Source organism: Chroicocephalus ridibundus, chromosome Z (genome assembly GCF_963924245.1).
Source record: "Chroicocephalus ridibundus chromosome Z, bChrRid1.1, whole genome shotgun sequence".
NCBI lineage: Eukaryota > Metazoa > Chordata > Aves > Charadriiformes > Laridae > Chroicocephalus > Chroicocephalus ridibundus.
This window is the reverse complement of record NC_086316.1, coordinates 46,851,930-46,876,053: the sequence shown is the minus strand read 5'-3', so window position 1 is coordinate 46,876,053 and position 24,124 is coordinate 46,851,930. Positions and strand designations below refer to the sequence as shown.

At 39.3% G+C, this 24,124-nt stretch overlaps 1 protein-coding gene across 1 annotated transcript; it reads right to left on the bottom strand.

Moving 5' to 3' along the window:
* Positions 1 to 276: 276 nt before the first annotated feature.
* Positions 277 to 23,436, bottom strand: CARNMT1 (carnosine N-methyltransferase 1). Its single transcript, XM_063319424.1, has 8 exons — positions 23,019 to 23,436; positions 18,781 to 18,976; positions 17,612 to 17,775; positions 11,751 to 11,891; positions 6,072 to 6,250; positions 4,317 to 4,430; positions 3,316 to 3,419; positions 277 to 3,028 (listed from the first exon to the last, which is right to left on the bottom strand). Exons 1-8 carry the CDS (start codon positions 23,348 to 23,350, stop codon positions 2,927 to 2,929), a joined length of 1,332 nt encoding a protein of 443 aa, XP_063175494.1. The 5' UTR covers positions 23,351 to 23,436; the 3' UTR covers positions 277 to 2,926.
* Between the last annotated feature and the right edge of the window lie 688 nt (positions 23,437 to 24,124).

The following is a 24,124-nucleotide window of genomic DNA, read 5'->3' as shown; positions in this document are numbered from 1 at the left end:
TGCGCGGGACGCGCGGGGGCGGGGCGGGGCACGAGTGACGGGCGGGGGGCGGAGCAAAGGCCCCGCGGGAGGGAGCGGGGGTGGCGGGGGGGCGGTGGGGAAGGCCCGCCTCGGCCCCGAGAGTACACGGCCAGAAACCGCGCCGGCTGCGGGCTCCGCCAACGGGGCGGTGCGCACAGGGCGAGGTGGCGCTTCCCCTTCTGACCGCGCGTGCTACGCATAAATAAAAATACAGGACGCTTCACACTCATCGAACTCGTTCCGTGTCAAGGAGTACCACGCTGACGGTTATGCAGCATTTTATTTTACACCCGATACCACGTACAGTGTAACAGCGACCTAAATCACACGGCCTTGGCTTCAGCTGACAAACACCTGAAGGGCTTCTCCCTCCGTACGCAACCGAGAAGAAGAATGTGATCACAGTCAATAATACACAATTATTCCTGTGCATAAAAATACCAGCGATTAATTTTAAGGACTCACAAACAGAACTGCAGGTAAAACACTACTGACTCATACAGCTTATGCACAAGATTGTTCTGCTTCCAACTCGTTAATGCCTCTGTTAAAATTTAAAGGGAAAACATTGGGGAAAACTGGGATTTGTTTCCTAGATTAGAAACACAAGCACATTGCTATATACCTGACGTAAGTCAGTAAGAACATTTTCCAAAAACACACCGAAAAAAATGGCACTTGTGACAACATGGGGTGGCAAAGAACAAAACCACTGGAACAAAGGATACTGACATCCAGCCAGAAAGCAAGAGTTCCATTTCCTATTTGCAGAAAACAAGAACACCACATTCCAAGTGTAACTACAGACTGGGCAGGAGGAAGAAATCAGGCAATATTACAGATATATATACTACTCGGTAATGGCATAACTGACTTTCACCTCACCTTGTTTTATCCCAAGGAGCTTGAAAAGCACTAGTCATATTCTATCTTAAGGAAAAAAAAAATCAGAGTGAAGGCAAAGAATCATAAAGTCCCTAAAAAAAAAACCTAAATAGTACAATAAGGAAATTAAATCAACTTTAAAAAATTATTTTTAGGTGTGCAAGGGCTTGCTGCAGTCACCATGTTTCAGCTTTAAACACATTTTTCTTGGAACAGGGTGGAACTTTGACAGTTCATTTATGGAGCTAAATTTTGGTGGTGCACTTTTAGAAAGAAGAGACAGTTCAAATAAGACTAGTTTAAGCTAAGCTCTAATTGAAAACTTCTGTAGACCAAAAACCTTTATTCTCAATACGGATTCTCAGCAGAAATGGGCACAGTACTGAAACACACCCTCTCTTACGCAGTGCTAAAACTATTAAAAAAAACCCAGTTTCTGTTTTCCCTCCTTGCAGACTTTCAATTTAGGAACAAAGGCACAAATTTCTGGCCTTAATGGGAAAAATCCAAAAGCCAGTAACAGATCGATTAAAGAGATGCAATTAGGATATCTCCATGAAAAAAAGAGTCTAGAAATAGTGACAAACAAACAAGCTGTTTTCCAGGACCATTATGACCAAATATGAAAAATCAATTAATTCCTTATGATATTTTTGTACTTTAAAGAAATTTTTGAAAATGGATAAAAATGGTACTTAAGATAACCAATATATTTAGAAAACAAAATGGCTAACATGACACCTCCTCTCAGCACCGCGATTACTACTTAATGATTTCTCATGTACATCTGTCACTTCTAAGTGATAGAAGACCCAGCCTCTTGTATAGTGTCATGATTTGTAGGTTAAATATTCATGTAAGCCACATCTGCTAGTAAAAAAAAAACCCATTAGGATAAGGAACCAAGAAGTCACTAAGTCACAAGGCTAAAATGCCTGAAGTTCCAAGTAAATTGTCTACCAATTAGTCTGCATATGCTGACTCAGGTAGAGATGATTACGTTACAGCATGTGTTATTTACATGTAACTTTTTTTTTTCACCCTTTGAGAAACAGGCATTTTTCTGTTGCACTACCTACACATCGCATGGGTAACTCAGCTATGTTATCAACTTTAAAAAAAGAAAAGAGCTCAAGGTATGACTTTCTGTTAACTAATTTTAACAAAAAATACCGCTTCACTGTTTTGGCTTAAGCAGTAAATGACTTGAAATCAATATATTTTAAGACGGTAAAGCATCTAATATATTTATTTCAGTTTCAACACTAAGAGATTAATCAAAATTGGTGTCATTCCCAAAATGAGGTTCACACATGGCTTCTCTGTGACATGCTGCTTTTCCTTCACTCAGTACTCTGCTTTCACATAGTATTTGTAATTGTCTACAGGCTCTGTGTTTTGATTAAATTCGTAACAGTGGTACAAAGATTAGTATTTGCATAATAATGTATTTCATTTCAGTTCCACAGAAAATGCTGTATCAGTTCTGATGGCTATTGTATCTATCAAGAATAATTTTATCACTTTCCAGACACTTCAGACTTCATAATTTAAGTACACGTTTGGAAATACTTCTCTAAATGTGACAGTACAGTACAGTACAGGCTAGTACAGTAAGCATCTTTATGCATTCCTAACATCAGAAAGCAGAAAAAAGAAAATCGTTACAAATCTATGAAAAATGAGGCAGCATATGCCTCATATTAGCGTGGTTATGGAAAACATTAAATGTTACTCTCAAGAAAATGTTTTTGCTTTTATTTTCAATGCATTCCAAAGCACAAAGACAGTGTATGTGAACATCCCCTCCTCCATTTTCACAAGTATTTTACAAATATGCATGGCATAGAACACGTCTGGATAGCAAGAGATATTAAGAAAATAGACACTATCTAAATCCTATTAGGAATAAGAAGGCACCACTGATTTGAGGTTGTGTCCAACATCACCCAGTCCATTTTATTCTGATTTCTAGCTTTCAAGCCAACATTTCTTTCCGATTGGCCTATTCAGACCACTTCTATTCTGGTTTTCTCACCACAAACAACACGCATTCATAGTAGTACTTCATCATGGAGAGTTCATTCACAGTGTAAGTTGACAGTACAGATTCTTTTTCCACCTGAAAAAAAAGCAGCAGCTTTCAAAACACCTTCTCTACAAGAACTACGCAAGTTTCTCTTAATAAGAAAGATACTGCTATACACCTACTAGGTTTCACAGCCCATCTATACACTTTTTAAAAATGCGGAAAGCAAATAATTTGCAACACACTTACAAAGATGTAATTCTCTAGAAGTTATTAACATATGCAATTATGTTGAACTAAATTTAAGGTAAAGATTTATTCAAAGGAGTTCGTCTGGTTTATACCAATACTACTTACTGCAAACTACAGCATCTTCTTACCTCTATGTGGAATCCATATTGCAGTATAACACTTTTTATATCCTCATAGCTTAATTCTATAGAAAGTTCATTTCCCAAGTTTTCGAAGTGGTAAAGGAGAGGACCTAGAATCGAAAGATACAATGGAAATGGCTATCAAGAAGACAAAAATGTTTTAAAAATCAAAAGCACTGAAAGCACAAAGAATGCTTATACCCAGACTTATGTATTCAAATACAGACAAAAGAGCACATTTCTGTCACTCGAATATGATTTTTATAATGAATTTCAGAATCAATGCAAAATGAAAACAAATTAGTTCAGCTGCTTATTCAACAATGAAGTCTCATTTCCTACCAGGTTGTGTTTTCTGTATCTTAAAATTTCTTCAGTCTAGCACCACTGCTGTCTCTTTAGAAGAGAAGGCAGGACACCCTGTGATCTACCCAAGAGCTCTGCTTGCATTCTACGACTGGCCAGGACTGGTGTAATGACTGACTAGTGACTGACCAGTTTCTACAACACAAAATGTTTAACTCCTGAGTTTTGCGTGCCATCCCTTCAACTTAATTTTTCTACCGAGACAAGGCATACATAAATCTAATTCCCAAAGCTTCTGCTTAGAAGCAGCACAGTACAAATTAGAAAACAGATTAAGAAAAAAATGCAAGCATGTATTTACACACAGAGCAAGTTCCATTTCCTTACAAAAATAGCAAAAAAAGATTACAGGACACTGCATTTGTCAAATAACGAATGTCTGATGCACGAATGCAAAACCTGCCACTGGGAAGATCTACTTCTCTATTTAAAAATCACGTGGTCTTGACTCGATTATAACTAGCAAACATCCGGACATTTTCTGAACACACCTGACATAATTTCCAAGCCCTAGATGTTTCTAGCTCTAGAGTTTTCAGTACAGACACACTAATCCCCATAACTCTTTTCAACTACTAGATGCCTGTTATGAGATCTAACATAAGTCAGGGCTAGCGGGAAGAGAGGTTGGTCACACTTGCCTACATTTATCCATATTCCGCCGGGCTTTAATATTTTCCATATAGTATCAATGTAATCAATAACGTTATGTGCTGTATCTATGAAAAAGCAAGTTGCTACGCAATCCCATGTATCTGCATAAAAAAAGCGAAGTATACAAAGATTAGTTTCAATGTTTCCACCCCTGTAAAAGTTCATCATTTAATCCCAGCATTTGTTTATACGCTCAGCATTACGTTCAACTAACAACAGCTGAAGGTTACTAATTTAATTTACAAGTAAATAAAACATTTTGGTTTATGTTAACAACAGTTATGTTTGGGTTCATGTGACCTACAGATAGATATGTATGTGAATATATAAATACACACTCTAAAATATTATACGTATTTATTATTCATGCATCTTATAAAATTGTTCACACACGTTAGATAAAATGAGATATACTTACATTATATAATGTAAAATGTTAATATTGTAACATATTTTATATAAATGAAGGCCCAAGTGTGCTTTTACTCACCTGTCCTACGAACTCAATTACCACAACAGTTAAAAATACAACTGCAAAAATACCCAGTGATTTTGAGCCTTTCTACTTAATATCTAGAACAATACAAGTCTGTACACTTAAGTGTAGTTTCACAAATCACACAGCTTTAAAACATTTTATTCAGTATCTGAACACTTCTCAGCTGTTTTCTCCTAGTTAATTTGACAAGCAGGATCTTTCAAAGTCTACCTTTTAAAGCATGAGTCTCCCTGTTTTTCTCTAAACATGTGTCCTTGAAATTGCAAAAGTTTTAAGTTCTGTAAATAAAAAAATTAGAAGTCTCAATTTATGCCAGTATCAGACTTTCTAATGTAAGAGAACCTTCCGAAAATTATGCAACAGTAAGGAAGGCTCCTGCAAGAAAGTATCTGGAAGTCTACCTGCATAATAGAGGGTAGATTAACAGCTGTATAATCCATGTGAAAAATGGCTATGGGTCTAATAGGTACAGAAAGATGGAAACAGAAAATAAATGCCCGAAGTGATAATCCAATACTGTGTAAGGAGAAAAATGGTGACTTCTAAATAGGCTTATATTAGCTTATTGGACCACATATAAAAGAACTGGGTGAGTGCTACCCTTGATCACATCCTAAACATGTAATTGGTAGAGTAGGCACTACACAAGATAGTCTTCTGCAGGTTAATTCAACATTACGTGAGTCACAAAACATTACTCCATAGCTGCAATGAGGACAGCACAACTAACCTAGTATCACACGGAAAAATAAGGTTATTTGTACCGACAGAAGTCTCAATCTTTGATAATTATCATCCCCATAATGTGCCTCTGAAATATTTACTATTGACAGTCACTAAGTATATACTGTTTCCATTTCTAATTTCGTACTACTGAAACAGTTTGCTTTGCTTATACAACAGGAAATGAATCAACAAAAAAACCCTCTTTTTTTTTCAGTAAAGAAGGGAAGTCACTAGTTACATTGTTCCCTTTGTCACATCACTTTTCTAAATCAAGTGTATGCTGTCTTATTCTGAAAGAAACTACTGCAACAAAGACGTGTTAGGCAAGGAGGTGTCCATATTTTTTGATAACTAATAAGAAAAGCTGATTTGGAAAAAGAAAATTTTGCTACAGTTAGTACTTTATGCTTAATGTTTGTAGATACAATTCCCTTCTATTTGCAACCATTAACTGTCCCATAATAAATATTCTGAAGATACAGTTATATGGATGGCTTTGAAGTTTGCATTTACTCACTGCACTCGGAATAAATTTCTTGAAAATCCCCTGCTGTCATAGAGAAGTTTGAACCAGAAGGAAGACTGTGAGGATCAACATCAGGGAAATAAATTGGACGTATCTGATCAGCAGATCTTCTGTTATTGCTGAACTGATGAATCCAGGGGTAAAGCTTACATGAGTTAATTTCAGAGCATCTGCAAAATACAGAAATCATCACAATTCAGTTTCAACTAATTGCTTATCTATTATCCAGAAATGCAGGAGTCAAAGACTTTCACAAACATCCATTGTTTTGTTGATAAAATTCTTGCAAAAGCTACGCATTTTTAGGGGACTTGTATTTCACAACACTTCAGACTGCCCATCAATTTATGAACTGATCAAAAAAACCAATTTTACTCTGACAGACAAATTATCATCACAAAATAACTGTCCTTTTTAATTTTAAAATTGCCTTTTCCCACTTTTAATAATTTTCCCTGACTCACTTCTCCACTGAAAAAAAATGCACAAGATTCTTTTGTAAGATTAATGAAATTTATGATTTAGTATATTCAGAAAAGCTAAGCCTTTATGGATCATTTTTTCCTATTTAATTAAAAAAACAAAAAGAAAAATAGTTCCACTATTAGTTTCATTTCTTTAGTTCCATGAGTTTTATTGGAAAAATTCGTTCTCATTCTAGACTTTTGTCTTTTCTGAACCATAATCATAGGCATTTTGAAGCACAGCAGAACAGCAGCATTTTTCGGCTGCTTTTAGATTTCAAAAAATAAATAAATTCAATTTTGCAAAGCATAGTAGTTTTGCACTAGATATCTTTTTAAGTTAGCAACATCTGCAGCATTGCAATTAAACTAAGTAAACATGTTTTTGCAAAATAAAATTTGTGGGTTTACATGACCAACTAAGTCAACTCTTATTTTACAACGTGATAAAATATAGCATTGAAGTATAAAAAGCAGCTTTCCCCACAGCCATTTTCTTTCAGAGACAGAGGACGTATCTGTCCCATAAAACGCATGTCATCAAACACTTAATAAACCGCAAGCAATCTATCAGGTTATAGCAAGTGCACTCTTTTGGCTGGTGTATAGAAAACACCAGTGGTAAAGTCTCTGAAATAACATTTTTTACCTTCTTCATGTCATATTTGTATTTCATTTTATCAGTAAAAAAAATACAAAACCAATCTGCAGGCGGGCAGCAGTATACTGCAGTCACCAACCGCCTCCATATAAAATGAATAAATAAATATCAACCAGATATATGCAGTCAGTCAAAGCAAAGAAAGCATGGAAAAAGCCCTGATAACATAGGCATCATTTTCTTCAAGAAAGGCATTTCTATTTTGGTTAAAAAAGAAAAACAAACAAACATCAACAAAAAAACCCACCATAACACCACCACCACACACCCAAACACCAAAACTTCCCACTCTGGCCAAGAGAAGTTGTGTGTTAACCATTCTAGCATTCTCCATGTGTTCCCAGTCAATTTGTATTATCCTCGGAACGTTATTCTTGTTATGAATGATACGAAAATTTCATATCATACCAAAACCACTGAAAATTTCCCCAAAAGCAAGGTAAAGAAAATAAAGAGATCTGAGTAGATTAGAAAGGAGCTTTTTTCTGAGCTATAAGGGAACACAGACCTCCTTGTGGTTTTTTTTTTCCAGCATGAAGAATATTCATGTAGCCTTTTGAACAGCTCCCAAAGGATTTTCCAACTTAATATAAAAGACCAATCCCTCTCCATATTCAAGCCCGAAAACCCCCCTTTCCAGCTTCAGTAATCTATACTTCAAAACTATGTACTGCAGTCCTTTACAATTTCATCCTTCCAACAAAGAACACACGATATAAGTTATGTTATAAAAATTTAACATCTTTAACTAAGTTTTATGCACTTCACTATTTTCCATAGGGGCAGGGCATTTACTGTTCAACATTCAGTGGAAAAGACGTGTGTGTCAAATCCTACTTCGTGTGTGTCAAATCCTACTTCTGTCAACTGAATTAAAGATAAAATGCTTAAGAGTTTTCATTCTAAAGCATTCATGGACATGCAACAAATACAATTAATCAGCCTTCTCAGTGTCAAGATCTAAAGTTGCATTCTTTCTGGAAAGCACAGATTACCCAATTATTAGCACGAATTCTACTGGTATTAATTAAAGGTTTTTTAAACCAAGCCTACTCTGGACTTGAGTACAAAGTCATTTTATATTACTTCAGCTGAACTTTCTCAAATATTCATAAATGGGATTACTGCTACTGAAGGGCTGTTGGATCAAGACAACTGACCCTGTCCTCTGAATCTCCAGCTGCTGAAAACAGCAAGTCAGCACAAGCTGCTCCTGTCTCCTCCAGATAGATACGACCCCAGTGTTGTTTCCCCTCCTGTCAGATGTCAAAGTGAAGCAACGTGTGTCCTGTGCCTCTAGACTGCCTGAAAATTTTGGTATGCTTTCCAGAGGCAGGAAAACAGCTTACGCTTTGCAGTTTTTGCTCTTCCAAAACATGTAAGAAATTAAACGTGTCTGTACGTCACCAGTGATGACCTCTGCCATCTGTCATTGTACCCAGAACTCACCTAAACACTTGTCCTGGTTTGAGGTAGAACAGAACCAACTTTCTGTTTTGTAATTTTACTTTTTAGCTGGGCCTCTTCTAACTGACTAAACTCTGAAATTAACAGCATATTGTTCAGACACTGTTCACTCTCAGTGACAAGACCTGATTATACCAAGGAATGGTATGCACAGAGGCTCTTGCTTATACTTATTGCTATAACAACCAAGGTCAGCTAACTTCGCTGTTTGCCCCGTTAGAGGGTCAGATGCGGAAAAGCATAGAGGCGTCCCAGCCGCAGGGAGGAGCGGGCAGGATAGGTGACCCAAAACTGACCAACAGGGTGTTCCATCCCATATGCATCAGTATAAAAGCTAAGGGATCAAAGAGGCAAGTCTCTTTCTTCAATGGCCGATGTCTGAGGAGGACCCTGTCTGTTCCTGCCTTTGATCCCGATCCGAGCATTCCTGACTCCAGATCCAGAATTCAGCTCCTGTCTATTGTGGACTCCAGTTTGGGACTTTCCCTGTGCCTGCTGGTGACCCGGTCATCATCCTGGGAGCTGGATACGGTTGTGTATATATTGTGCACTTTTTGTTTATTTTATTATTATTTCCTTATTTATTATGATTTTCATTAAAGAAGTTTAGTTCTTTTTCTAAACCTGTAAGTCTCATTCTCTCTTCCTCTCCTCTCTTTGGAGACAGACAGGGCAGGGAGGGCCATCTGTCATTCTGATTGGCCAATCTGGCCAAAACCATGACAATACTAAAAAAACCCACCAGCAGTTAAGAACCTTACCCATACAAGAAAAAGCACAGTTTCCCATATGGGGACTGCAGCAGCCTTGGAGCCATTGTAGCTTACCTACTCCAGTGTCACTTTATTTTCAAATTAGAGCTTCTTCAGTGGAATAATGCTCTCTAACTAATTTCAAACACTTTTAGTGACCACAATTACCCCTGGATGCACTCTCTACATAGCATGCTATGCAACTTTATCCACAGTAACAAAACTTCACAACTTAAGAGAATTAGATTTCTTTTTACAGCAGATACCACTTTGTATACAGAAGACTTAAGTCACTGTACCACATCTAGGAGCCCACTGTTGTAGTTGGCTTGACACTCAAGACAGTACTTTGTCTTCCTAAAAATAAACCAAGGTCAGAGAAAGAAGGTATATCCAAACTGTAAGCACGTTAGCAAAATCCTCATGTTTTTACCAACTGAAAACAAAAAATAATTAAATTAAACCTCTAGTTAAAAGCTAATTTGAAAAATCCTTCTTTCTTACCACTCTTCCTTAACCGGTAAGTTTAGTTCATATTGATCATTCCTGTTTCTTCCAGTTCCAGGAAGGCAAACATGCCCATTTCAGAAGGCTAACTAGGAACAGACACTTAAGACTAAAATAAAAAATCACAGAAGTCCCTAAAACTTTCTTAATAGACATCCCAAGCCTAGGCTGGCAGAAAGGAATGCCTGGACTTCAGCTGAATTGGCTGAAATTCATACTCAGGTTAGCAGTATTCTCTTCCACACTAACAAGGAAACTTGTTACTCTTAACTTGCCCAGCAAGGATGAGGACTACAACAGCTGAGCAACACAAAATTTTGCTGTCTAAAATCTAATACTGTTAGCAAGTCTAATGCATATACACCTCTTTGTTAAATATCTTATATAAATAGGAAACTCCACATAAGCATTAGATGCTTAGAATGATTACTATCGTAAGCTAAGCATGGATTTTCATGAGAATTCCCCATACAGGCAGGAAGGACAAAAAACATGTCATCAGAGGTAGTTAGGGGTGAAGTTAACTTTCAGATTTGAAACACTGTGTCAGCTGATCAGCGCTCCCAAAGATGGGAAATGAAAACTTTTATGCTGCTTTGAATAATTTCAAAAGTTCTAAAGAGCCTTAGAGCCAGCAGGGCTGTAGAGCTAAGCATGAGAAGAATGTGACGTCCTTTCAGTAGCTGCAAGGCATTAGATCAGCTCAACTGTAATATGCAATTTCGCCACCAGATGAGTCATTTAAGAATAATGTAAAAAAAAAGAAGACATCAGCCTCTAGCAAATATTTATTTTCATCACATTGAACACTACTGTTTTAAGCAGACATGCACCAGGCATAATAAACAGTGTTTTCCCCTTGTTTTTGAACAGTAAGCTATAACATATTTAAGATTATCACAGTCCTCTGTGAACAATCAGGGCTCCAAAACATCATGATAACAGAATACAACAAGCCAATAATTTAGGTGTTTTCAGCAAAGGTGCATAATCTCAGACTGAAGAATGACCTGGCAAATTCTGTCTCTCTGAACTTGGTATAAAGCAAAAGCAAAACATCCGCCACAGACCTCCTTCATAGCTGCCCACCCACTACCAGACTTCCCACCCTCCTTCTTCAAAGAATGTTGCGTTTGTTGCCTTCTTTCCTCTGTAACGAGTTCATTATGAAACCAGGAATTTCCAGTGCGAGTGACAAGAGTAACAAATATAAAAATTTCACTCTAAGTTAAACCTATAAAGTGAAATTTACTACATTCAAATTTAGTACCTCAGCATTAACTGCAGAACTATTAACTATATTGTTTTAACAACTTGCTTAAGAAGCGGTTCAGCGTGCTTTGGTGGTTGTTCTTCATGTCAAAACAGTGCCTAGAATTTTAGTATGGAACGTAACACTTTCTTTAACACGTTTCCTGTTACTCATCACCACCACTAAGTACCACACACATATTAACTAGTCCATATTTGACACCGGTGAGACAGGTGTGCATTTTACAGAAACAGATGTGAAATAAATCATAAAAACCTATTCAAGATAATGCAGAAAATCTGCAGTACAGTCTAGAGATTCTAAGTCTCGTAACTTAAAAGCCATGCTTCCTGCTATAATCTTAATGACTTAGATACAACGCTTCCCTCCCCCATTTGTCCCACTGATTTACTTCTTTTTTCATTAAAACATCCTAAAAAGCGGTTCTGTGTGTCCTGTGCTAGGACTTACAAATCTGTTCTTGTGAGTTTTATTTATTCAAGTTTTTCTCATTTATAATTTTGCCTCCCTAGGTTTCAATCAGCAAGTAAAACATAAGCTATATACCTGTTGAGTACAAAGTTAGAAGAAAAGAGCATAAAGAGGCTCCATTCATTTCCTTGGCAAGCATAACCGAGCTTAGCTATTTCCCACGCCAATCTACCTAGCCCAGCACCAGGTACCAGGATATTAACTTTGGAGAAATCCCTGCAACAGAACAAAAATAATAGTTAAGACTTTATCTGATACCTCTTAACAAAACTTAAGAGGTCCAGTCAAACATTTTTCCCCCCATATACTTAGATACTATAATGTAATTCCTGTATGACTTTACTTTTAAAATACAATCTGAGCCAGTTCTGATCAGATTGGTTAACTGTACAAAATAATTCACAGAAATTATTCAAAAGAACATATACAACCCTCATTCAGAATACAGAGCATAATTACAAAATAATTTTTTTCATGAAAACTTTTGCAGTTATCAAGCTAATAATCTCTTAAGTGAATTGATGAAAGAACATTACCATATAGCACCATTTATTTTTCTATGAGGCCCACTGATAACTAGTAAATATTCTAGAAATCTTCTTGGTTACATCACATGAAAAATTAAGAAGTATTTTGACATCAGAAACACAAAACAAACAAAACTTCCATTAGTTGATAAGCAATTCAGACTGTAAAAACCTTAAAGTAGTTACCTTCTCAGCAACTGTAGGTTTTACATATGCTGTTCACCAATTTCACTCACATTAAGTAACGTAAGATTTTTCTAAATCAAAGTACATTGCAGCAGTCTAAGCCTTCAATTCCCTTAGCTAGGCATCAAGTTGAAGATGACCAGAAGACATCCAGCAGTGTGTGTTTAGTGTGATACCTACAAAACCTCTCCTATCTTTCAAGTTCAGTAACTAATAGAAGAAGAACCCCAAAATTTTCTTTCAGGCAGAAAGGCAATATATACGTATTTTAACCATTAGACTTCCACCTCAATGCAATCAAACTTTCAGTTATAAAACAAAAAACACTCCTACACCAAACTGAAAAGACACTTAATCTAAAAATAAGTAATTTTTCAGTTTCCAGTCATGAACAAGGCTTCATAATTTCATATACCAAAAAAACAAGTGTGAACATTCAAGACTACCCATCCTTTCACATATCACATTCACAGACAAAACATCCGTGTATCAATTTATATGCAACTAAATGAAGGAACCCACAATCAGCACTTCCAAACATATGATGAAAACAAAATGCAAAGCCTTTGACTACATAAAAATTCAGGATGTGAAAAAGGGTTCAAAACAGTTAGTATGCTGCATAAGCATGAACATGAGTGTAGGAGTAATATAAATTCTGAATAGTATATCAAAATCAAAAGAAAGCATTATTCTTTTCTAAAGGCCACACAAGCTAACAAAGCAGTCTTAACAGTCACTTTTGGTTTGTGGCTTAATCATCTAATTAGTGAAGCCTCCCAAATGGAAAATCAAAGTTCTTCTAACTCCTGATTTTCATTTCCCCTTGCATTATACTTTCAGATTCTTTGTTTTGTGATAATAACAAGAAGCAGGAAATTGAGACTTTGCTATTACTTAAGGAGCACTCCAGTGAAGCCACTTTTCCTCTGGTAGATACGTAATTGCAGCAGTTGCACATACATTTAAAAAAAATAATCCTGAACTGTAATAACCGATAATAACCCAAAGGCATCCACAGGGAAACCAGCCTTGAACTAGCCAGCAGTAGCAGGATTTCTATGACAGATCTAGCATTGGTTAGGAAGGTAAGTGGGTATCCAACAAGTACCCATTAAAAACCTGTGGAGCAACACAGAGGAGATACTGGCTTATTAACCTGACAGATGTGGGGAGAGGAGGCTGTCCAAGGAGCAGGGAAGAGGGCTGTATGGTAATGTTTGGCTCAACTACTGAAACTGCAGCAGTCTCTTAAAAATATAGTGGAGAAATATCATAAACGACTAAACTCTGTCCTGCCATTACTGTACTGCATTTTAGTGTGATGTATTTTCAGCTTTTAGAAGTTTAATGACGTTAATGAAGATTTTAACTTGCTGTTCTTTCTTTAAGGGAAAAATACGCTTGATAAAAACAGAGGCTTCTTATTTTATGACTATTGTGCTTTAACAAAAAAATAATAGTGCTGAAGACGTAAACTGAAGTTCAGCAAACGAAAAATTAGTGTGTCTGATCAAATACAAATCTCATTTTCATAAACTAAACACCTCAATTTAATGTTATCTAATGATAAGAAGTGATAAAACATATACACCCCACACACAGAAGATCAGTAGAAACACCAGCATAGAATCACAGTGTGACTCATTCTTTCCTGATGTCTTCTCTCTTTAACGTTTGTAAATTTAGATATTTTCCAAACTTAGCAGCTGAGGTTTATATACTTCCATGTAAATACCTGCAAAGACTTCAGTTGACTGCAGTTACAGTGAAAATATAGTTCGTTCTTAAATCCAATGTTTAAAGCAAAATTTATGCTAAGCGCTATTTTTGACGAGATTAAAACCCCTGCAAGGACAGATGTATTTTATATAAAGTTAAATTACATTTGTATAAAGCAGAAATTTTATCATCACTATAAACGTGACTGAGGATATGCAGGAACTATAGCCAAGCTTAGGCTTTGGACTAATATGCTACATTTTTCAAATAAAAAGGAAACTGTCCTGCCAGTATCTTGGAAAATGCAGTCAATTCCTGGACAGTGCGATAGATTTAAATTTCAAGTTAGAGGTTCCAGAGGCCAAGCTCATGAATAAAAGAAAACTTTGGAGAAAATACCTAAGTTTACTGTTCTTGGCCATGGAATCATAATTAACTAAAAGGTTAACTATTTCTTTGATTTCTTTTGGACAGGAAGCTGATGGTCCTTACATCCTTTTCACATAAGAAGTAACAGTAGATGTGAAAGGAAAATCAAAACAACAAAAGAAAAGGGGGATTAAAAAAAACCCAACATATTGGTATGCTTATTTAGATTTTTGACTTAATGTTTTCCCATAAAAATGCTTTAACAATTAATTCCATCAAGAAATAAAAGCTATCAATAAATAAAATGTAGAAAGCGGTGATCGTGGTTCATTCAGATACAAGAAATCAAAGAAATTTAAATGGCTTCATCGAAAGGTAGACAATACTATAGAAACCAACTGAGCTGAAAAACCATTAAATTCCAACATGAATAATGCAGGAAATCTGTGTGCTCTTCAGGAAGATCTTGTCTCATGGGACTTCACTTTAAACTGTTTTGTTGATCCTACTAACAGATTCTGTATTAAGGTGCTAAACAGAAAGACAGCATTATTTCTGAATAGGAATGGAAGGCAGAAACAGCTTTTGCCGTTTTATTTTATTTTTAGATGACAGTCTTGTCAGAAAACTGGACTGAAACACAAGGTAACGGCAGCACCTACTCACAAGACTGTTCTAATTTACAAATGCTGTCAACCATTGCTTGTATCTCTTCTGCTTCCCAGAAGGGGAAGCATATAGAGCATTTGACTTCTTTTCCTGTTCTTTGCATACCAACTAAACCAACATAGGCCAGTTTTGCAAAGAAGAGCAGCAATACAACATGTGCGTGCACAGAGCGAAACATACTTGAATAGTTTCAAAAATTTAACTCCTTTTTCACATAACTCCAACACATGGAACCAATAACGTTAACAAGTATTGTTAACTAGAAACTGAATGTATAATTCCACTGAAGCCATTAAAAAGGTGACTTGTACTCACAGCTTTAAATTTAAATTATTTCTCCGTCTTTTTCAATGCAAAGTACATCTAGACAAAGCTGTTTTCATCACCTAGTGCCAACAACATACTTTTTCTCTAGCACTTTCATCTCATCATCTCAGGAGACTTCAGCATTCTGTGCTACAAAGGCGAACTCTAAAGGAATGTAAAGCTGCACTATGAGGTTCCACCCACGGGCTGTTTTCCCACATTAGCACCCACAGCCAGTTCCCCCCAAAGAAAATGGACTTTGCACCCACTATATACAACAACCAGACAGAATAACTTCACTATGGTCAGTTCAGTCACTGTCCTTCCCTTCAAACTGAAAACCACTGCTCCCGTCCAAAACTGTAAAAAAGGAAGCAGATTTACCAATCAGCCTGCCCTGCCAGGGAAGTTACTTCTCAGACAAGGGTGGGGTGGCACTGACAGTTAAGCCTGATAATACATGAAGAGAAAAGGCCCTTGTGAACAACTCTGCTTCTTGCCTCAAAGAGGTAAATACACCTAAGTAGGAGAGCTTTTGGTCACTAGGAAAAAGAGTGAACTGACAACAGTAAGTAATAACGCATGAACTGAGAAAAGGTTTTGCATAAATGCCACGGCAGCTCCATAATGATTATCAATATTAAACCTTTAAATAGGTACGTAGATTTCTGTAGAGACAAAAAAAACCCCAACTGGTATTTCAGAGCCATCACAACAGGGGCAGAAGCACTGTCATGTGACTTAATGTTTGACAACAACAAACAGGATGCCTGGTAAAGAAGCACAAGGCTATCAACTTCAGATTCACCCAATCTGTTTCTTTCTAATACCAACTGGAGGGTTTGAAACAGAGCTCATTGACGATTAATGTAAAAGTCAAGACTTTCCAACTTCAGTCACATATCTCTTTGATATAAGTTACTTCTCCCATAGCCAAAAAAAGCTAGCACATAGAGAAAAAGGTGAATTGCTACCCTGAAGATTAGAATGACTACTTTTGAAACTAACTATGACTTTTCCTACAGATACACACATCAGAGGTATATCAGGTAACCTGTAGTATTTAATTCTTTTTTATCTTATTGACTGCACTATTAGCACTAAAAACATTGCCGAAACTTCACCTTCAGATAAAACATTTTCAGAGGTGCATACACCTTGAGATAAGTTAACCTAAGGCAAAAGAGAAACCAACCAACCATGTCCATTCCATGTTCTGCTGCCACTAACAGTCTTTACTAATGAAAATTAAAAGATAGCTAGTGGAAGGTATTTTAAAATTGGTACAAGTGCTTTATTAGCAATAACTGAGAAAAAAGAAAATCCACAGTAACACCTGACCATATCAAACCTCAGTTCTGACCTGTTACATTTACGAATACAAAGTTCACAAATTTTCCGAGTTTAAACTAAAGGTACTTTGTGATGACTGGGATGAATAAATGGCAGAACCATTAAACAAGGAATTCTTACAGCAGCAGTGCCCTCCAAGATTCTACCAGAACACTTCTACTTCAAGTTACCTAAAAAAACCCGCACTGATTACTACTTTGGTGGTGTTAACAAGACAACGCAGTTACAAAGCTACCCTCACACACGCAGCAAAGCTTTTATAATACTTGCCTTGTAGCACCTGTCTGAAACCAAGGCTAGAATTAAGTATTTGCAGGGTAAATTCTTAGTGCAATAAAACTGCGCTTGAGGTTAAGAGTCTTCTTCCCTCCTTCCTATTGCCCTACGAAGGGCAATACTCATAGCTGCTGCTGCCACAAGGGTCCTTCCCTTTATCTGCAGCACACACACTCCGAGAATCTGCTAACCTGCAAACTCTACCTCACCGAGCACAACTGAGTTAACTTCACAATCTCCTGAGGTCTCTTACTTGAGAAGTTAACAGATATCCCGTTACATCAAGCTGCAGAAAAAAAAATAAATTAATTCTGGTTTACCTGGTATTCCTTTGTGAAGATTATAACTATGCTCTTTTCCAGCACCTTGTATTAGAAACAAAAACTTTCTTGATTAAAAAATAAATTCCACTGCATTCATAGGAATTTATGTATTTTAAAATCCAAGCTTTTCATTACTCCATAAAAAATTTGTTAGATTTGTGCAAAGTGTATGCCCACATAAAGTTAAGTTTTAAAACACTATTACCATCTTTCTTTTGGAAAGTTCTTTATAATTTCATTAATGATTGGCTGGTAGCAGGAATCTCTCTCAGGCTTTCCCTCTTCACTCCAGTCTCTCACAAACTGCTTCAAAGTGGATTTTAATTTATCCATGTCAAATGTGGAAGCTGGTGTAATGTTCCCTCTTCCCTGATTAAAGTGGGGGGAAAAAAAAAAGTTAGTGGAAAATGTACCATGTATCTTTAGTCTTGAAAAAAAAAAACAAAAACAGAATTAAATTATAAACAGACAAAAGCCATGCTATAAGAGCTGTTGGGAGTTATAGCTGACAAACCACTCGCCTTTCACTCCTGGGACCAGGGCTCAAATCCAACCTAGAATCCTAAACAAATTCAGTTTGCTGGTCTCGATTTGGCACCCAAGAGATCACGTTCCACAACAACAAAACAATACATAGTATGGCACAGCGGAGCACATTTGGTAGTCCTTACTGAGGAAAGGACCAGGGCTTACATAATGCAGAGGCTGAACTGCTTACCCTGAGAACAGAATCCCCTTTAGGTACTGATGAGGCAACACTGAGAAGCTCACATTAGAGCTGCCCATGACTGTACCTTGCCTGCAGATACCAAAAAAGGACTTTAGTTTCCACCTCTGTCAGTCTTTTAGTCTGAATGGAATTTTGTTTGATAGAGATGCCACACTGAAAAAGCAGGTAAGCAGTGAAAAAGTTTTTACAGGTAAGAACATGAAAAATACTTGGCCTATCTAAAATTGTAACTGATTTAGAATGCCATAACATATAATAACCTAGAGTAAAACAGACACCACCATTTATGCTCTACATAGTTAACTGAAAAAATAACTTTAAAATGTAACCAGGGCAGAGCTAGAACTCTGGAGAGAAAAACTCTTTTTTAGAATAAGTGATTACTGTGATTTGCCAGACCCGCAGTTAGTTTTCATAAGTGTAACTACAAGGACTAACAACAAATACTTTTATTAAACATCAGTTCTACAAGATGTGAAAGACAAGAGTGAGAAAGTGTAAGCGAACACGAAGTAAGAAAGGAGAAAATAAAGAAGGCAAAAGCAAAGAAAGTTGGAGGCCTAAAAGTGTGAAAAATAAATGCAGAAAATGCCAAAGCGTACAGAATTTAATTTCGGAGTATGAAAAAGTCCATTTTAACATACGTCTTCTCCATATTCTTTGTTTTCAAACATATGAACGCAGTCATTCACGATGGTCTGCAGTATCTCTTGATTATGATCGATGCATTTCCGAATGTCGTCAAGGTGAGGACGGAATTGAGGAAGAAGACTCTGTTGATTAGCTGGGAGAGATTTAAACTGCCTCTCTGTTCTGTTCACTCGTTCATGCATATTCGTTCTAAAACGCAAAAGGTTTAAGGCCTTTAGATATTTAGAAGCAATACACACACTAAATATAAATAATTCACTCTAAGCTATTCCAGTTACAATTATTCATTGATTTAGACACAGAAAGTGATCAGACTTTGTAATTCTTTACTTGAGAACAAGTTTTCAAGAATTTTTAGGCAAAATGTCTGTTTAAGCTCTAATTCTTCACTACCACTTCTTAACATGTTGCAGTTTAAGATGACCATTGTTTTCTTCTTGCAGTTTCATCATCAGCCACTCATTTAGATCACTCATAGTGATCACCACCTTAATACATGGATCTACAAAATATAATGAACAACCAGCCCCCAAACTCACCAAATCCAGCCAGACTGTTTCACAAATCCAATTTAAATCGAATGAATAGCTGATACCATGGTAAACCTTGGCTACAGAAATAAAGAGAGGTGGACTGGGAATAGGGATCCTCAAAATCAACTGTTTTGGAAAGAATCGTTAAGAGTCACAGCTGGACCATAACGGAGTTCTAGCAGTGTCACTAAGATAACCTAGCTACCTTCTTTTAACAGCATATTCCCCTCAAGTACGAGTGCTGTGAATTTGGTCATGTAACTGATCCAAGCTAAAAATAAGTCTTCCAATTCCCCAAAATAAAAGTTCCATAAACAAGGTGAATCTACTGCCAAGAGAAAGAGGTCTATTTTTTTCTCTCCCCTTTTCCTCCTCCTCACCCAGAACAGTTCTGCCCTCCATCTTATTCCAGCACTCACCAGGCCTGCCACAAAGCTCAGTTAACTTGCTAACCGTGAAGAAACCTGTACAGATTTTGCTAGATTTGATTTCTATCAGTTTAGCAAGTCAAGTTGGCTGAGCACAGTCATAAGACATCTAGAGAGAGAGGTCAGAAAGCCAGGACAAGGGATACTGCCCTTTTGGCAGCACAGAATCATGTTATCAAGTAAAGTCATACTGCAGTTTCTCAAACTCTTGTGTCAGCATACAGCAGCACAGAGTTCAGAACTAGCCACCAGAGAGAGTAAGCTGCAATTGCTGCAATTTTAGTTGCAACCTCAATCTGGAGATTTGACCAGTTAGTATCTCCAACATGACATACGTGCTTCTGAGAAGGGCATGTTCATTGCAAAAGCTCCACTGGTTTAAAATGACATTTAAGAACAAAAAAAAGAAGGAACAGTTAAGAAAAATAATCTGATTGTCTATATAAAGGACATCACCTTAGCTTAATATCAACTTGAAAGTTTTGTCAGAAAAATTCTTTGAACTATAATCCTCCACTCTTTCCTGTTGAATTGCAACCTTCTAGTGGAATGAATAATTCACAGATATCAGAACTACACACAAAGAAAGATCATCTTGAGTGTCATCACACGGCACGTACAGGACAACAAGGTGATCACGCCCAGTCAGCATGGCTTCATGAAAGGCAGGTCCTGCTTGTCCTACCTGATCTATGACAAGGTGACAGGCTTAGTGGATGAGGGAAAGGCTGTGGATGTTGTCTACCTAGACATTAGTAAAGATTTTGACACCTTTCCCCACTGCGTTCTCTGGAGAAAATGGCTGCTCACGGCTTGGATGGGCATATGCTTTGCTAGGTAAAAAACTGGCTGGATGGCTAGGCCCAAGGAGTGGTGGTAAACGGGGTTAAATCCAGTAGGCAGCCAGTCACAAGTGGTGTTCCCCAGGGCTCAGTATTGGAGCCAGTTCTGTTTTTAATATCTTTTATCAACAATCTGGACAAGAGGACCGAGTGCACCCTCAGTAATTTTGCAGATGACACCAAGCTGGGTCGGAGTGTTGATCTGCTTGAGAGTAGGAAGGCTCTACAGAGGGATCTGGACAGGCTGGGTCAATGGGCCAAGGCCAATGGTACAAGGTTCAACAAGGTCTCAAGTGCTAGGTCCTGCCCCCGGGTCACAACAGCCCCATGCAGCGCTACAGGCTTTGGGAAGAGTGGCTGGAGAGCTGCCCGGCAGAAAAGGACATGGGGGTGTTGGTCAACAGCCGGCTGAATATGAGCCAGCAGTGTGCCCCAGTGCCCAACAGCATCCAGGCTTGTATCAAGAATAGCGTGGCCAGCAGGACTAGGGAGGTGATGGTCTCCCTGTACTTCGCACTGGTGAGGCCCCACCTCAAATACCCAAATTCAGTTTTGGGTCCCTCACCCCAAGAAAGACAATGAGGTGATGGAGTACACCCAAAGAAGTGCAATGAAGATGGTGAGGGGGCCTGAAGCACAAGTCTTATGAGGAGCTGCTGGAGGGAACTGGGGTTGTTTAGCCTGGAGAAAAGGAGGCTAAAGGGAGGAGACCTTATCACTCTCCACAACTTGATAAAAGTTGGTCTCCTCTCCCAAGTAACAGGGAATAGGACAAGAGGAAATGGCCTCAAGCTGTACCAGGGGAGATGCAGATTGACTATTAGGAAGTATTTCTTCACCGAACGAGTTGTCAAGCATTGGAACAGGCTGCTCAAGGAAACGGTTGAGTCGCCATCCCTGGAGTAGTGCTGAGGGACATGGCTTAGTGCTAACTTGGCAGTGCTAGTTAACAGGTTGACTTGATGATCTTAAAGGTCTCTTCCAACCAAAATGATTCTATGCCTCCAAAGACAAGAACTTTAATCTGAACGCATCTGAAAGTGTGTTATTGCCTTACTCATACAGATATTTCCAATTAAATGACTTTTAACTACCAAGATAGGTAATTTCACTTAAACTCAGAGTTATTTCTTTGAGTCAGAGATAATTTAATTCAATTTCTGTACTAGAAATTTCAGTTATAACCTTTTGTTATGTGTTTACCAAAACTGAAGTATTCAAAAGCGACCTAGAGTCACAGTCGAGCATGAGGTTGAGAAAGATGTTCCCAGCTTCTAAGGCCTGAGGATACAATTATATCACTGAAATAAGCAAATTACAGCTGGCTGTTGTGCTAAGAGTAATAACTAATGAAGTTTTTGGTATGGCCAAACCGATTCAGCAAATTCAGTCTGGAAGAGACAAAACATCAAAATGTAGAGCAACCTCCTGCTCAAATACTAGTCACAGAAAACAAAAAAAAAACCCGAAGATACAAAACCAGCAAGCAGAAGAGATATTATAAATATCACCCTTTCCAGACACGACAGTCATGTAAAAATTATGCTTGCATTACACTGACAAAGAAGGTGCAGCACATAATAACGATTCACATGGCAGCGGTTTGTCAACTGAAGTATACAAATATGTAGTGTAGCTACATCCCAAATTTGTTTCCCAAACCTAGACTAACAGAACACAATTAACCAAAATACTGTAGAGGACTGGACTTTTTCAGCCAGTCCTCCCCACCCCGCAATTTGAGTAACTTGTTTGCTCTTCCATTCAATGGATTCAGATATTAAACTGGTGTCGTGTCCCCGCCCCTCCCCCCCCTCCGTCCTTTACCTCATCCCTGTGGGACCATCAAGCCGTTTACTGACTCACAAATGTCTAGAAAACCACAGTTATAAAAAAAAAAAAAGTCACTCATTAGCCCTGTCAACAGGTCTTATCTCTTGTGTAAATTAACACGTCTTTCCAAAATCTCCTTAATAATCGAAACACCATTTTCATTTCTTTACTAGCAGGATCTGCTATTGTTTTGAGTACTTTACAGCGTCTTAAAGCGTTTTATCTTACAGAAAACAGACATTTTACACCCTTTTTAGGTGCGTCGTACTCCTTTTTTTTATTATTATTAATTTTTTTTTATTTTATGCTTCCCAGCTGGCAAAAACGTTGAGGCGTACCCAGAACCAGAAAGGAAAGGGGAGCAGAGCTCCTTTCCCGACTCCCGCCCCTGCACCCCGCTACCGGCGCGGCGCTCCCCACACGGCGCACAGGCCGAGAGAGGCGGCCGCACGCCAGGCTGGGAAGGGACAAGGGCCGCCCGCAGGAACGGCGAGCTCCTGACCCCTGCGGAGGCGGATCGGTGTGACAGGAGACCGCGGCGGCGGGGAGGGGACCCTCGCAGGGCCGCGCACACCCGGCGGCAGGTCTGGGTTACCCGTAGTATCGGAAGGCGTTGATGATCCTCCGGAAATGCTCCCTCTCCAGCCGCTCCTCCTCCTCCGCCCCGGCTGCCGTGGCCGCCGCCGCCGCCAGCGCCCTCGGCTCTTGCGGCTGCCGCCGCCGCCGCCGCTCGTCGCTCGGCGAGGCCGCCCGCTCCGCCTGGGGCTCGCCGCCCGCGCTCTCTCCCGCCCACGGCAGCTGCTCCTGCTCCTCCTGGTGGCCCCAGCGCAGCCCCCTGCGCATTGCCTTGGCCGGCGGGTCCCTCTCGCCCGGGGGACGCGGCGGCGGCGGTTGCGCTTTACGGGACACGGCGCACGTGGCCGACATCCCTGCAACGGCCGCCGCCAACGGCCTCTCACTGCCACGCGCGCGCGCACGCTCGCTCCCTCACTTCCGGCGCGGGGCGGGCGGAGGTAGGGCAGCGGCGGGCTCAAGCGCGCTCCCGCCGGCTGTGGGCGGGGCCTGGCGGGCGCAGCGGGCGTCCGGGCCTCGGAAAATGGCGGCCCACGAAGGGGAAAGGTGGAACCTTCCGACGCGAGGCGCAGGGCGCCTTTACCCCCGGACTGTCTTTTAGATCTGTGCCCTCACAAAGCACTGTCTGTCCAGGCGTTGGCTGTCACAGGGAGGGAGGAAAACTGTGGTCCCAGCCGGTGTGAGATGGCACATAGAATCATAGAATGTGTTGGGTTGGAAGGGACCTTTAAAGGTCATCCAGTCCAACACCCCTGCAGTAAGCAGGGACATCTTCAACTCGATCAGGTTGCTCAGAGCCTCATCCAGCCTGGCCTTGAATGTCTCCAGGGATGGGGGCCTCCACCACCTCTCTGGGCAACCTGTTCCAGTGTCTCACCACCCTCATTGTAAAGAACTTCTTCCTAATGTCTAATCTAAACCTGCCCTGCTCTAGTTTAAAGCCATTGCCCTTCACCCTATCGCTACGTGCCCTTGCAAACAGCCCCTGCCCATCCTTCCTGTAGGCCCCCTTCAGGTACTGGAAGGCCGCTATAAGGTCTCCCTGGAGCCTTCTCCAGGCTGAACAACCCCAGCTCTCTCAGCCTGTCTTCATAGGAGAGGTGCTCCAGCCCTCTCATCATCTTCATG